The sequence below is a fragment of the Oncorhynchus mykiss genome, chromosome 14, assembly GCF_057628025.1.
Source record: "Oncorhynchus mykiss isolate SJ-2025 chromosome 14, ASM5762802v1, whole genome shotgun sequence".
Taxonomy (NCBI): domain Eukaryota; kingdom Metazoa; phylum Chordata; class Actinopteri; order Salmoniformes; family Salmonidae; genus Oncorhynchus; species Oncorhynchus mykiss.
This window is the reverse complement of record NC_143035.1, coordinates 29,384,641-29,400,000: the sequence shown is the minus strand read 5'-3', so window position 1 is coordinate 29,400,000 and position 15,360 is coordinate 29,384,641. Positions and strand designations below refer to the sequence as shown.

At 48.1% G+C, this 15,360-nt stretch overlaps 1 protein-coding gene across 1 annotated transcript in view; it reads right to left on the bottom strand.

Annotated features, from left to right (window-relative positions):
* The window catches only part of LOC118938713 (teneurin-2-like), a 93,372-nt gene that overhangs the window by 7,761 nt on the left and 70,251 nt on the right, over positions 1 to 15,360 (bottom strand). Inside the window, exon 2 of the mRNA XM_090198065.1 lies at positions 11,302 to 11,619. Within this exon, the coding sequence (XP_090054191.1) occupies positions 11,302 to 11,619 (318 nt within the window). The remainder of the gene's footprint in view (positions 1 to 11,301; positions 11,620 to 15,360) is intronic.

Here is a 15,360-nt window from a genome sequence, read left to right as displayed (position 1 = left end):
GTCAATTCATTATCTTATAGCCTACTTTCAACTCTCCTTGTCAATTCATTATCTTATAGCCTACTTTCAACTCTCCTTGTCAATTCATTATCTTATAGCCTACTTTCAATTCTCCTTGTCAATTCATTATCTTATAGCCTACTTTCAACTCTCCTTGTAAATTCATTATCTTATAGCCTACTTTCAATTATCCTTGTCAATTCATTATCTTATAGCCTACTTTCAATTATCCTTGTCAATTCATTATCTTATAGCCTACTTTCAGAAAGCCTAAGCTAGGTCTAAGTTTTTTAAACGTTTCGGGGAATTTAGAAATATGTGCTCCTATCTGACATATAGTAGGCTGCTGGCTTTGATGGGTCATTTTATCTATTTCATATATAAATATACAAAAATATATGTGGGGGATTGGAAATTATGCAGACAACTACATTGATGAATGTCACAATCTATCTTCAATATTAAAGCTGATCTACACCCCCCTAAAAAATCAAAAGAACTAACAGATTTGCTCACAACCTTTTTTTCTTCAATTAATCTCCTTTTCCCTCCCTGGTTCTGTCTCTCTTTGTCTCTCTCCCTCCCAGTCTCTGTCTCTCTCTCTCCGTCCCAGTCTCTGTCTCTCTCCTCCCCAGTCTATGTCTCTCTCTCTCTCCCTCCCCCTCTCTGTCTCTCTCTCCCTCCCAGTCTCTGTCTCTCTCCCTCCCAGTCTCTCTCTCTCTCTCTCCCTCCCAGTCTCTGTCTCTCTCTCTCCGTCCCAGTCTCTGTCTCTCTCCCCCCCAGTCTATGTCTCTCTCTCTCTCCCTCCCCCTCTCTGTCTCTCTCTCCCTCCCAGTCTCTGTCTCTCTTTGTCTCTCTCCCTCCCAGTCTCTGTCTCTCTCTCTCCGTCCCAGTCTCTGTCTCTCTCCCCCCAGTCTATGTCTCTCTCTCTCTCCCTCCCCCTCTCTGTCTCTCTCTCCCTCCCAGTCTCTGTCTCTCTCCCTCCCAGTCTCTCTCTCTCTCTCTCCCTCCCAGTCTCTGTCTCTCTCCCTCCCCCTCTCTGTCTATCTCTGTCTCTCTCTGTTTCTCTCCTCCCCCTCTCTGTCTCTCTCTTCCTCCCCCTGTCTGTCTCTCTCCCTCACCCTCTCTGTCTCTCTCCCTCACCCTCTCTGTCTCTCTCCCTCCCCCTGCCTGTCTCTCCCCCTCCCCCTGTCTGTCTCTCCCCCTCCCCCTGTCTGTCTCTCCCCCTCCCCCTCTCTGTCTCTCTCTCCCTCCCAGTCTCTGTCTCTCTCCCTCCCAGTCTCTCTCTCTCTCTCTCCCTCCCAGTCTCTGTCTCTCTCCCTCCCCCTCTCTGTCTATCTCTGTCTCTCTCTGTTTCTCTCCTCCCCCTCTCTGTCTCTCTCTTCCTCCCCCTGTCTGTCTCTCTCCCTCCCCCTCTCTGTCTCTCTCTTCCTCCCCCTGTCTGTCTCTCCCCCTCCCCCTGTCTGTCTCTCTCCCTCCCCCTCTCTGTCTCTCTCCCTCCCCCTGTCTGTCTCTCCCCCTCCCCCTGTCTGTCTCTCCCCCTCCCCCTGTCTGTCTCTCCCCCTCCCCCTCTCTGTCTCTCTCCCTCCCCCTCTCTGTCTCTCTCCCTCCCCCTGTCTGTCTCTCCCCCTCCCCCTCTCTGTCTCTCTCCCTCCCCCTCTCTGTCTCTCTCCCTCCCCCTCTCTGTCTCTCTCCCTCCCCCTCTCTGTCTCTCTCCCTCCCCCTCTCTGTCTCTCTCCCTCCCCCTCTCTGTCTCTCTCCCTCCCCCTCTCTGTCTCTCTCCCTCCCCCTCTCTGTCTCTCTCCCTCCCCCTCTCTGTCTCTCTCCCTCCCCCTCTCTGTCTCTCTCCCTCGCCCTCTCTGTCTCTCTCCCTTCCTATCTGTCTCTCTCCCTCCCCCTCTCTGTCTCTCTCCCTCCCACTCTCTGTCTCTCTCCCTTCCTATCTGTCTCTCTCCCTTCCCCTCTCTGTCTCTCTCTCCCCCTCTCTGTCTCTCTCCCTCCCCCTCTCTGTCTCTCTCCCTCCCCCTCTCTGTCTCTCTCCCTCCCCCTCTCTGTCTCTCTCCCTCCCCCTCTCTGTCTCTCTCCCTCCCCCTCTCTGTCTCTCTCCCTCGCCCTCTCTGTCTCTCTCCCTTCCTATCTGTCTCTCTCCCTCCCCCTCTCTGTCTCTCTCCCTCCCACTCTCTGTCTCTCTCCCTTCCTATCTGTCTCTCTCCCTTCCCCTCTCTGTCTCTCTCTCCCCCTCTCTGTCTCTCTCCCTCCCCCTCTCTGTCTCTCTCCCTCCCCCTCTCTGTCTCTCTCCCTCCCCCTCTCTGTCTCTCTCCCTTCCTATCTGTCTCTCTCCCTTCCCCTCTCTGTCTCTCTCTCCCTCCCCCTCTCTGTCTCTCTCCCTCCCCCTATCTGTCTCTCTCCCTCCCCCTCTCTGTCTCTCTCCCTTCCTATCTGTCTCTCTCCCTTCCCCTCTCTGTCTCTCTCCCTCCCCCTCTCTGTCTCTCTCCCTCCCACTCTCTGTCGCTCTCCCTTCCTATCTGTCTCTCTCCCTTCCCCTCTCTGTCTCTCTCTCCCCCTCTCTGTCTCTCTCCCTTCCCCTCTCGGTCTCTGTCTCTCTCCCTCCCCCTCTCTGTCTCTCTCCCTCGCCCTCTCTGTCTCTCTCCCTTCCTATCTGTCTCTCTCCCTCCCCCTCTCTGTCTCTCTCCCTCCCACTCTCTGTCTCTCTCCCTTCCTATCTGTCTCTCTCCCTTCCCCTCTCTGTCTCTCTCTCCCCCTCTCTGTCTCTCTCCCTCCCCCTCTCTGTCTCTCTCCCTCCCCCTCTCTGTCTCTCTCCCTCCCCCTCTCTGTCTCTCTCCCTTCCTATCTGTCTCTCTCCCTTCCCCTCTCTGTCTCTCTCTCCCTCCCCCTCTCTGTCTCTCTCCCTCCCCCTATCTGTCTCTCTCCCTCCCCCTCTCTGTCTCTCTCCCTTCCTATCTGTCTCTCTCCCTTCCCCTCTCTGTCTCTCTCCCTCCCCCTCTCTGTCTCTCTCCCTCCCACTCTCTGTCGCTCTCCCTTCCTATCTGTCTCTCTCCCTTCCCCTCTCTGTCTCTCTCTCCCCCTCTCTGTCTCTCTCCCTTCCCCTCTCGGTCTCTGTCTCTCTCCCTCCCCCTCTCTGTCTCTCTCCCTTCCCCTCTCTGTCTCTCTCCCTCCCCCTCTCTGTCTCTCTCCCTCCCACTCTCTGTCGCTCTCCCTTCCTATCTGTCTCTCTCCCTTCCCCTCTCTGTCTCTCTCTCCCCCTCTCTGTCTCTCTCCCTTCCCCTCTCGGTCTCTGTCTCTCTCCTTCCCCCTCTCTGTCTCTCTCCCTCCCCCTCTGTCTCTCTCCCTTCCCTTCTCTGTCTCTCTCCCTTCCCCTCTCTGCCTCTCTCCCTCCCCCTCTCTGTCTCTCTCCCTCCCACTCTCTCTCTCTCTCTCTCCCTTCCCCTCTCTGTCTCCCCCTCCCCCTCTCTGTCTCTCTCCCTTCCCTTCTCTGTCTCTCTCCTTCCCCCTCTCTGTCTCTCTCCCTCCCTCTCTGTCTCTCTCCCTTCCCTTCTCTGTCTCTCTCCTTCCCCCTCTCTGTCTCTCTCCCTCCCCCTCTGTCTCTCTCCCTTCCCTTCTCTGTCTCTCTCCCTTCCCCTCTCTGCCTCTCTCCCTCCCCCTCTCTGTCTCTCTCCCTCCCCGTCTCTCTCTCTCTCTCTCCCTTCCCCTCTCTGTCTCTCCCTCCCCCTCTCTGTCTCTCTCCCTCCCCGTCTCTCTCTCTCTCTCTCCCTTCCCCTCTCTGTCTCTCCCTCCCCCTCTCTGTCTCTCTCCCTCCGTGTCTCTGTCTCTCTCTCTCCCTTCCCCTCTCTGTCTCTCTCTCTCTCCATTTCCCCCTCTCTCATGTTATGCATTGTTTTTATCCACATAACACGGAAAAATAGATTTAAAGGTGTGATCTGTAAGATGTCTAACTACTCTTTATTCAAGTCAACCATTGAATTAAACCATGTGATATTTTGAAGAATATTACATTATTCTGATAGCAAATGATTACATTGTTACATTTTAGATGTCCTCCCACAAGACCTTGAAAAATCCTCCTGTTTGCCCTATGTTAGAGAGTGTGTGGGGGTGTGTGTGTGCATGCGTGCGTGCGTGCGTGCGTGTGTGTGTGTGTATGTGGGTGTGTGTGAGTGAGAGAGAGAATCTACAGCAGATATTTACAGCTCAGAGATTAGTCTGGCAATCAGCCACAAAGCAATTATCAGCCAGCCAAATGAAACCATCACCTCTCAGAAAGGTGTTTCTCTATGTGTTTCAAAGATAATGTGTGTGTGCACGTATGTGTGTGTGTGTGTGTGTGTTATGCATATCTGTTTTCCTCTGTATGTCTCCATGTGTTTGATAGGTGTTAGTTTGATGGCTGCTACAGAAACGAAGCTGGAAAGATGTTTCCGATGTCTCTGACGACAGTGCTCTCCAAGACTCTGTTGTGAGACTTCAACTAATCACAGAGTTTTTATTACGTCCACTCTTCATTAACCTCTATCGACACGTCAGACGCAGCCGTGGAAAGGTTTATGATGACACACACACACACACACACACACACACACACACACACACACACACACACACAAGGTGAAATAGATGTATTAAATAAAAACATGTCATGATCAATCTGACAAACAAGTGAGATCTCTTCATGATGAAGATGAGACATTATTTATGAAGGTTTCACAATAGCCAACAGAGTCCAGAACCTTATAATCAATCAATCAATCAATCAATCAATCAATCAATCAATCAATCAATCATGGACCACACCAGATTGCCAGAAACATAGGGTCTCCCGAGTAGCGCAGTGGTCTAAGGCACTGAATCGCAGTGCTTGAGGCTTCACTACAGACACCCTGGTTCAAATCCAGGCTGTATCACAACCAGCCATGATTGGGAGTACCATTGGGCGGTGCACAATTGGCCCAGCGTTTTCCGGGTTTGGACGGGTCATTGTAAATAAGAATTTGTTATTTTTGACATGCCTAGTTAAATAAAAATCCACAGGAGTTGTGTGGTGCAACTTCCTCTTCCCAACCAAACAGTCCTTCACTCAACTTCCTCTTCCCAACCAAACAGTCCTTCACTCAACTTCCTCTTCCCAACCAAACAGTCCTTCATTCAACTTCCTCTTCCCAACCAAACAGTCCTTCATTCAACTTCCTCTTCCCAACCAAACAGTCCTCCACTCAACTTCCTCTTCCCAACCAAACAGTCCTTCACTCAACTTCCTCTTCCCAACCAAACAGTCCTTCATTCAACTTCCTCTTCCCAACCAAACAGTCCTCCACTCAACTTCCTCTTCCCAACCAAACAGTCCTTCACTCAACTTCCCCTTCCCACCCGCACAGTCCTTCACTCAACTTCCTCTTCCCAACCAAACAGTCCTTCACTCAACTTCCTCTTCCCAACCAAACAGTCCTTCATTCAACTTCCTCTTCCCAACCAAACAGTCCTTCACTCAACTTCCTCTTCCCAACCAAACAGTCCTTCACTCAACTTCCTCTTCCCAACCAAACAGTCCTTCACTCAACTTCCTATTCCCAACCAAACAGTCCTTCACTCAACTTCCTCTTCCCAACCAAACAGTCCTTCATTCAACTTCCTCTTCACAACCAAACAGTCCTTCATTCAACTTCCTCTTCCCAACCAAACAGTCCTTCATTCAACTTCCTCTTCCCAACCAAACAGTCCTTCACTCAACTTCCTCTTCCCAACCAAACAGTCCTTCACTCAACTTCCTCTTCCCAACCAAACAGTCCTCCACTCAACTTCCTCTTCCCAACCAAACAGTCCTCCACTCAACTTCCTCTTCCCAACTAAACAGTCCTTCATTCAACTTCCTCTTCCCAACCAAACAGTCCTTCATTCAACTTCCTCTTCCCAACCAAACAGTCCTCCACTCAACTTCCTCTTCCCAACCAAACAGTCCTTCACTCAACTTCCCCTTCCCACCCGCACAGTCCTTCACTCAACTTCCTCTTCCCAACCAAACAGTCCTTCACTCAACTTCCTCTTCCCAACCAAACAGTCCTTCATTCAACTTCCTCTTCCCAACCAAACAGTCCTTCACTCAACTTCCTCTTCCCAACCAAACAGTCCTTCACTCAACTTCCTCTTCCCAACCAAACAGTCCTTCACTCAACTTCCTATTCCCAACCAAACAGTCCTTCACTCAACTTCCTCTTCCCAACCAAACAGTCCTTCATTCAACTTCCTCTTCCCAACCAAACAGTCCTTCATTCAACTTCCTCTTCCCAACCAAACAGTCCTTCACTCAACTTCCTCTTCCCAACCAAACAGTCCTCCACTCAACTTCCTCTTCCCAACCAAACAGTCCTCCACTCAACTTCCTCTTCCCAACTAAACAGTCCTTCATTCAACTTCCTCTTCCCAACCAAACAGTCCTTCATTCAACTTCCTCTTCCCAACCAAACAGTACTCCACTCAACTTCCTCTTCCCAACCAAACAGTCCTTCACTCAACTTCCTCTTCCCAACCAAACAGTCCTTCATTCAACTTCCTCTTCCCAACCAAACAGTCCTCCACTCAACTTCCTCTTCCCAACCAAACAGTCCTTCACTCAACTTCCCCTTCCCACCCGCACAGTCCTTCACTCAACTTCCTCTTCCCAACCAAACAGTCCTTCACTCAACTTCCTCTTCCCAACCAAACAGTCCTACATTCAACTTCCTCTTCCCAACCAAACAGTCCTTCACTCAACTTCCTCTTCCCAACTAAACAGTCCTTCACTCAACTTCCTCTTCCCAACCAAACAGTCCTTCACTCAACTTCCTATTCCCAACCAAACAGTCCTTCACTCAACTTCCTCTTCCCAACCAAACAGTCCTTCATTCAACTTCCTCTTCACAACCAAACAGTCCTTCATTCAACTTCCTCTTCCCAACCAAACAGTCCTTCATTCAACTTCCTCTTCCCAACCAAACAGTCCTTCACTGAACTTCCTCTTCCCAACCAAACAGTCCTTCACTCAACTTCCTCTTCCCAACCAAACAGTCCTCCACTCAACTTCCTCTTCCCAACTAAACAGTCCTTCATTCAACTTCCTCTTCCCAACCAAACAGTCCCTCATTCAACTTCCTCTTCCCAACCAAACAGTCCTTCATTCAACTTCCTCTTCCCAACCAAACAGTCCTTCACTCAACTTCCTCTTCCCAACCAAACAGTCCTTCACTCAACTTCCCCTTCCCCCCCGCACAGTCCTTCACTCAACTTCCCCTTCCCACCCGCACAGTCCTTCATTCAACTTCCTCTTACTAACCAAACAGTCCTTCACTCAACTTCCTCTTCCCAACCAAACAGTCCTTCACTCAACTTCCTCTTCCCAACCAAACAGTCCTTCACTCAACTTCCTCTTCCCAACCAAACAGTCCTTCATTCAACTTCCTCTTACTAACCAAACAGTCCTTCATTCAACTTCCTCTTCCCAACCAAACAGTTCTTCATTCAACTTCCTCTTCCCAACCAAACAGTCCTTCACTCAACTTCCTCTTCCCAACCAAACAGTCCTCCACTCAACTTCCTCTTCCCAACCAAACAGTCCTCCACTCAACTTCCTCTTCCCAACCAAACAGTCCTTCATTCAACTTCCTCTTACAAACCGCACAGTCCTACACTCAACTTCCTCTTACTAACCGAACAGTCCTTCACTCAACTTCCTCTTCCCAACCAAACAGTCCTTCATTCAACTTCCTCTTACAAACCGCACAGTCCTACACTCAACTTCCTCTTCCCACCAGCACAGTCCTTCATTCAACTTCCTCTTACTAAGCGCACAGTCCTTCACTCCACTTCCTCTTACTAACCGCACAGTCCTTCATTCAACTTCCTCTTCCCAACCAAACAGTCCTCCACTCAACTTCCTCTTCCCAACCAAACAGTCCTTCACTCAACTTCCTCTTCCCAACCAAACAGTCCTTCACTCAACTTCCTCTTCCCAACAAAACAGTCCTTCACTGAACTTCCTCTTCCCAACCAAACAGTCCTTCACTCAACTTCCTCTTCCCAACCAAACAGTCCTTCACTCAACTTCCTCTTCCCAACCAAACAGTCCTTCACTCAACTTCCTCTTACTAACCGCACAGTCTTTCACTCAACTTCCTCTTCCCTCCCGCACAGTCCTTCACTCAACTTCCCCTTCCCACCCAAACAGTCCTTCACTCAACTTCCCCTTCCCACCCGCACAGTCCTTCATTCAACTTCCTCTTCCCCAACCAAACAGTCCTTCACTCAACTTCCTCTTCCCAACCAAACAGTCTTTCACTCAACTTCCTCTTCCCAACCAAACAGTCCTCCACTCAACTTCCTCTTCCCACCCGCACAGTCCTTCATTCAACTTCCTCTTCCCAACCAAACAGTCCTCCACTCAACTTCCTCTTCACAACCAAACAGTCCTCCACTCAACTTCCTATTCCCAACCAAACAGTCATTCATTCAACTTCCTCTTACAAACCGCACAGTCCTACACTCAACTTCCTCTTACTAACAGAATAGTCCTCCACTCAACTTCCCCTTCCCACCAGCACAGTCCTTCACTCAACTTCCCATTCCCACCCGCACAGTCCTTCACTCAACTTCCCCTTCCCACCCGCACAGTCCTTCATTCAACTTCCTCTTACTAACCGCACAGTCCTTCACTCAACTTCCTCTTACTAACCGCACAGTCCTTCACTCAACTTCCTCCTCCCACCCAAACAGTCCTTCACTCAACTTCCCCTTCCCAACCAAACAGTCCTTCACTCAACTTCCTCTTCCCAACCAAACAGTCATTCACTCAACTTCCTCTTCCCAACCAAACAGTCCTTCACTCAACTTCCTCTTACTAACCGCACAGTCCTTCACTCAACTTCCTCTTCCCAACCAAACAGTCCTTCACACAACTTCCTCTTACTAACCGCACAGTCTTTCACTCAACTTCCTCTTACTAACCGCACAGTCCTTCATTCAACTTCCCCTTTCCACCCGGACAGTCCTTCACTCAACGTCCTCTTACTAACCACACAGTCCTTCACTCAACTTCCCCTTCCCCCTCGCACAGTCCTTCACTCAATTTCCCATTCCCACCCGCACAGTCCTTCATTCAACTTCCTCTTCCCAACCAAACAGTCCTTCACTCAACTTCCTCTTACTAACCGCACAGTCCTTCACTCAACTTCCTCTTCCCAACCAAACAGTCATTCACTCAACTTCCTCTTCCCAACCAAACAGTCCTTCACTCAACTTCCTCTTACTAACCGCACAGTCCTTCACTCAACTTCCTCTTCCCAACCAAACAGTCCTTCACTCAATTTCCTCTTCCCAACCAAACAGTCTTTCACGCAACTTCCTCTTCCCAACCAAACAGTCCTTCACTCAACTTCCTCTTACTAACCGCACAGTCCTTCACTCAACTTCCTCTTCCCAACCAAACAGTCCTTCACTCAACTTCCTCTTACTAACCACACAGTTCTTCACTCAACTTCCTCTTCCCAACCAAACAGTCCTTCACACAACTTCCTCTTACTAACCGCACAGTCCTTCACTCAACTTCCTCTTACTAACCGCACAGTCCTTCATTCAACTTTCCCTTTCCACCCGCACAGTCCGTCACTCAACTTCCTCTTACTAACCGCACAGTCCTTCACTCAACTTCCCCTTCCCCCTCGCACAGTCCTTCACTCAACTTCCCATTCCCACCCGCACAGTCCTTCATTCAACTTCCTCTTACTAACCAAACAGTCCTTCACTCAACTTCCTCTTACTAAGTCCTTCACTCAACTTCCCCTTCCCACCCGCACAGTCCTTCACTCAACTTCCCCTTCCCACCCGCACAGTCCTTCACTCAACTTCCTCTTCCAAACCGCACTGTCCTTCTTTCGATCTCACACTTTCTCACACTCTTTCCATCCCAACCTCACCCTATCCCTGACCTCACCCTTTCCCAACCTATCCCTGACTTCACCCTATCCCGACCTCACCCTATCCCTGACCTCACACTATCCCCCGACTTCACCCTATCACAACTTCAACCTATCCCAACCTCACCCTATCCCCGACCTCACCCTATCCCGACCTCACCCTATCCCGACCTCACCCTATCCCCGACCCCACCCTACCCCCGACCTCACCCTACCCCTGACCTCACCCTATCCCCGACCTCACCCTATCCCAACCTCACCCTATCCCCGACCCCACCCTACCCCCGACCTCACCCTACCCCTGACCTCACCCTATCCCCGACCTCACCCTATCCCAACCTCACCCTATCCCGACCTCACCCTATTCCGATCTCACCCTATCCCCGACCTCACCCTATCCCTGACCTCACCTTATCCCCGACCTCACCCTATCCTCGATCTCACCCTATCCCCGACCTCACCCTATCCTCGACGTCACCCTATCCAGTCCTCACCCTATCCAGACCTCACCCTATCCCTGACCTCATACTATCCCGACCTCACCCTATCCCAACCTCACCCTATCCCGACCTCACCCTATCCCAACCTCACCCTATCCCGACCTCACCCTATCCCCGACCTCACTCTATCCCGACCTCACCCTATCCCAACCTCACCCTATCCCCGCCCTCACCCTATCCCCGCCCTCAACCTATCCCAACCTCACCCTACCCCTGACCTCACCCTATCCCCGACCTCACCCTATCCCAACCTCACCTTATCCCTAACCCCACCCTACCCCCGACCTCACCCTACCCCTGACCTCACCCTATCCCCGACCTCACCCTATCCCAACCTCACCCTATCCCGACCTCACCCTATTCCGATCTCACCCTATCCCCGACCTCACCCTATCCCTGACCTCACCTTATCCCCGACCTCACCCTATCCTCGATCTCACCCTATCCCCGACCTCACCCTATCCTCGACGTCACCCTATCCAGACCTCACCCTATCCAGACCTCACCCTATCCCTGACCTCATACTATCCCGACCTCACCCTATCCCGACCTCACCCTATCCCGACCTCACCCTATCCCGACCTCACCCTATCCCGACCTCACCCTATCCCCGACCTCACTCTATCCCGACCTCACCCTATCCCAACCTCACCCTATCCCCGCCCTCACCCTATCCCCGCCCTCAACCTATCCCAACCTCACCCTATCCCGACCTCACCCTATCCCAACCTCACCCTATTCCAACCTCACCCTATCCCCGCCCCCCCCCCTATCCCAACCTCACCCTATCCCGAACTCTCCCAGTCAACCAACCAACAATTCAAATTAATTAATATCTCTCCTACCTGATTCATGATCAGACTTGTAGTCATTGTCTGAGTCAGTGAGTGTGAGCACTGAGTTTTCTCTGCTGGACAATCCTGAGCTGTGTCTGCTCTTCACTCCTCCTCCTGGTCCTCCTACTGTTCCTCCTCCCCACAGCTGGATGGCTCTCTCTGGGGACAGGTGCCCCTCTGGGTCAGAGTCTGCATCAGGGTCTGACCCCGCGCTGAGGGAGTAGCCCCTCTGGAGCAGGCCCATCTCAGGACAGTAGGTTGGGGCTGCAGGGTGAACAGGCGCTGGGTCGCAAACACCAAGTTCAGCCAGCGTGTGGAAGTGACCGCCTGTGTGAGAGAAAGGAGTGTGTGTCATGGCATGCACTAGTTCAAGGATTCAAGCAGGCAAGCAAGCACAAACTCACGCAGTAAGCATAAACACAGCCTGTTAACTCTGGCGATAGAAGGTTAAGGTACAGAATGACTCAGGATATCTGAGATGAGGAACTGTCTTTGCATACTTCCATGTCTATACTGTTCCTGTTCCTATACTGTTCCTGTTCCTACACAGTTCCAGTTCCTATACTGTTATTGTTCCTATACTGTTCCTGTTCCTATACTGTTATTGTTCCTATACTGTTCCTGGTCCTATACTGTTCCTGTTCCTATACTGTTATTGTTCCTATACTGTTATTGTTCCTATACTGTTCCTGTTCCTATACTGTTCCAGTTCCTATACTGTTATTGTTCCTATACTGTTCCTGTTCCTATACTGTTCCAGTTCCTATACTGTTACTGTTCCTATACCGTTCACGTTCATATAATGTTTCAATACTGTTCCTGTTCCTGTACTGTCCCCATACTTTTCCTGTTCCTAGACTGTTCTTGTTCCTATACTGTTCCTATACCGTTCATGTTCATATACTGTTCCTGTTTCTATACTTTCATGTTCCTAAACTGTTCATGTTCATATAATGTTCCAATACTGTTCCTGTACTGTCCCTATACTTTTCCTGTTCCTATACTGTTCCTGTTCAAATACTGTTTCCGTTCCTATACTGTTCCTGTTCAAATACTGTTTCTGTTCCTATACTGCTCCTATACTCTTCCTGTTCCTATACTGTTCCTGTTCAAATACTGTTTCCGTTCCTATACTGTTCCTGTTCAAATACTGTTTCTGTTCCTATACTGTTCCTGTTACAATATTGTTCTTGTTCCATTACTGTTCCTAGGCCGTTCCTGTCCTATACTGTTCAAATACTGTTCTGTACTACTCCTGTTTCTATACTATTCCTGTCCCTATACTGTTCCTGTTCCTATACTGATCCTATTCTGTTATCGTTCCTATACTGTTCCAATACTGTTCTGTACTACTCCTGTTCCTATACCAATCCTCTCATATACTGTTCCTATACTGTTCTGTACTACTCCTGTTCCTATACCAATCCTCTCCTATACTGTTCCAATGTTGTTCTGTACTACTCCTGTTCCTATACCAATCCTCTCATATACTGTTCCTATACTGTTCTGTACTACTCCTGTTCTTATACTATTCCTGTCCTTATACTATTTCTATACTGTTCCTGTTCCTATAACGTTCCTGTTCCAATACTGTTCCTATACTGTTACTGTTCCTATACTGTTCCTCTTCCAATGCTGTTCCTATACATGTTCATACACTGTTCCGATTCATATACTGTTCATATACTCTTCCTGTTCCAATACTATTCCCGTTCCTATACTATTCATGTTCCTTTACGGTTCCTGTTCCTATACTGTTCCTATATGGCTCCTGTTCCTATACTGTTCCTTTACTGTTCTTGTTCCTATTATGTTCAAATACTGTTCCTATTCCTTTACTGTTGCTGTTCCTATACTGTTTAAATACTGTTCCTGTTCCTATACTGTTCAAATACTGTTCCTATTCCTTTGCTGTTGCTGTTCCTATACTGTTCAAATATGGTTCCTATACTGTTCCTCTACTGATACTGTTCCTATCCTTTTCATGTTCGAATGCTGTTCCTATTCCTTTACTGTTCCTGTTCCTATACTGTTCAAATCCTATTCCTTTACTGTTCCTATTCTTTTACTGTTCCTGTTCCTATACTGTTCAAATATGGTTCCTATACTGATACTGTTCATATCCTTTTCGTGTTCTTATACTGTTCCTGTTGCTGTACTGTTACTGTTCCTATTCTGTTACTATACTGTTACTCTACCTATACATGTTCCTCTACTATTCCTATACTATTCTGTTCAAATACTGTTTCTGTTCCTATAATGTTCCAGTACTGATCCTGTTCCTATACTGTTCCTGTTCCAATACTGCTCCGAGACCATTCCTGTTCCTATACTGTTCCAATACTGTTCTGTACTATTCCTGTTCCTATACTATTCCAGGCCTTATACTGTCCATGTTCCTATACCGATCCTATACCCTTCCTGTTCCTATATTGTTCCTGTTCCAACACTGTTCCAATACTGTTCATGTTCATATACTGTTCCTGTTCCTATACTTTTAACATCCCTATACTGTTCCAATACTATTCCCGTTCCTATACTATTCATGTTCCTTTACGGTTCCTGTTCCTATACTGTTCCTATACGGCTCCTGTTCCTATACTGTTCCTGTTCCTATTCTGTTCAAATACTGTTCCTATTCCTTTACTGTTGTTGTTCCTATCCTGTTTAAATACTGTTCCTGTTCCTTTACTGTTTCTATACTGTTCAAATACTGTTCCTATTCCTTTACTGTTGCTGTTCCTGTACTGTTTAAATACTGATCCTGTTCCTTTACTGTTCCTGTTCCTATACTGTTCAAATATGGTTCCTGTTCCTTTACTGTTCCTGTTCCTATACTGTTCAAATATGGTTCCTATACTGTTCCTATACTGATACTGTTCCTATCCTTTTCATGTTCAAATGCTGTTCCTATTCCTTAACTGTTCCTGTTCCTATACTGCTCAAATATGGTTCCTATACTGTTCCTCTACTGATACTGTTCCTATCCTTTTCATGGTCGAATGCTGTTCCTATTCCTTTACTGTTCCTGTTCCTATGCTGTTCAAATATGGTTCCTATACTGATACTGTTCATATCCTTTTCGTGTTCTTATACTGTTCCTGTTGCTGTACTGTTTCTGTTCCTATAATGTTCCAGTACTGATCCTGTTCCTATACTGTTCCTGTTCCAATACTGTTCCTGTTCCAATACTGCTCCGAGACCATTCCTGTTCCTATACTGTTCCAATACTGTTCTGTACTATTCCTGTTCCTATACTATTCCAGGCCTTATACTGTCCATGTTCCTATACCGATCCTATACCCTTCCTGTTCCTATATTGTTCCTGTTCCAACACTGTTCCAATACTGTTCATGTTCATATACTGTTCCTGTTCCTAAACTATTCCCATTCCTATATGGTTCATGTTCCTATACTGTTCATGTTTCTTTACTGTTCCTGCACCTATACTGCTCAAATACTGTTCCTGTTCCTGTACTGTTCCTGTTCCTGTACTGTTCCCGTTCCTTTACTGTTTCTGTTCCTGTTTCTATACTGTTCAAATACGGTTCCTATTCTGTTCCAATACTGTTCCTGCTCCTATACTGTTCCTGTTCCAATACTGTTCCTTGACTGTTCATGTTGCTATACTATTCCAATAACGTTTCTGTTATTTAATGTTCCTGTTCCTATACTGTTTCTATGCTGTTCATGTGCGTATAATATTCATTTTCCTATACTTCACAAGTTACTATACGGGTCCTGTTCATTTAATGTTCATGTTCCTATACAGTTCATGTCCCTACAGTGCTCCTATACTGTCCCTGTTCCTGTTCCTATACTGTTCCTAAACGGATACTATACTGTTACCATTCCTATACTGCTCCAAAACTGTTCCCATTCCTATACTGTTCCTGTTCCTTTACTGTTCCAGTTCCAATAATAAATGATATCTTCCTATACTTTCATGTTCCTATACTGTTCCTGTTCCTATACTTTCATGTTCCTATACTGTTCTTGTATCTATACTTTTAACATTCATATACTGTTCCTGTTCCTATACTTTCATGTTCCTATACTGTTCCTGTA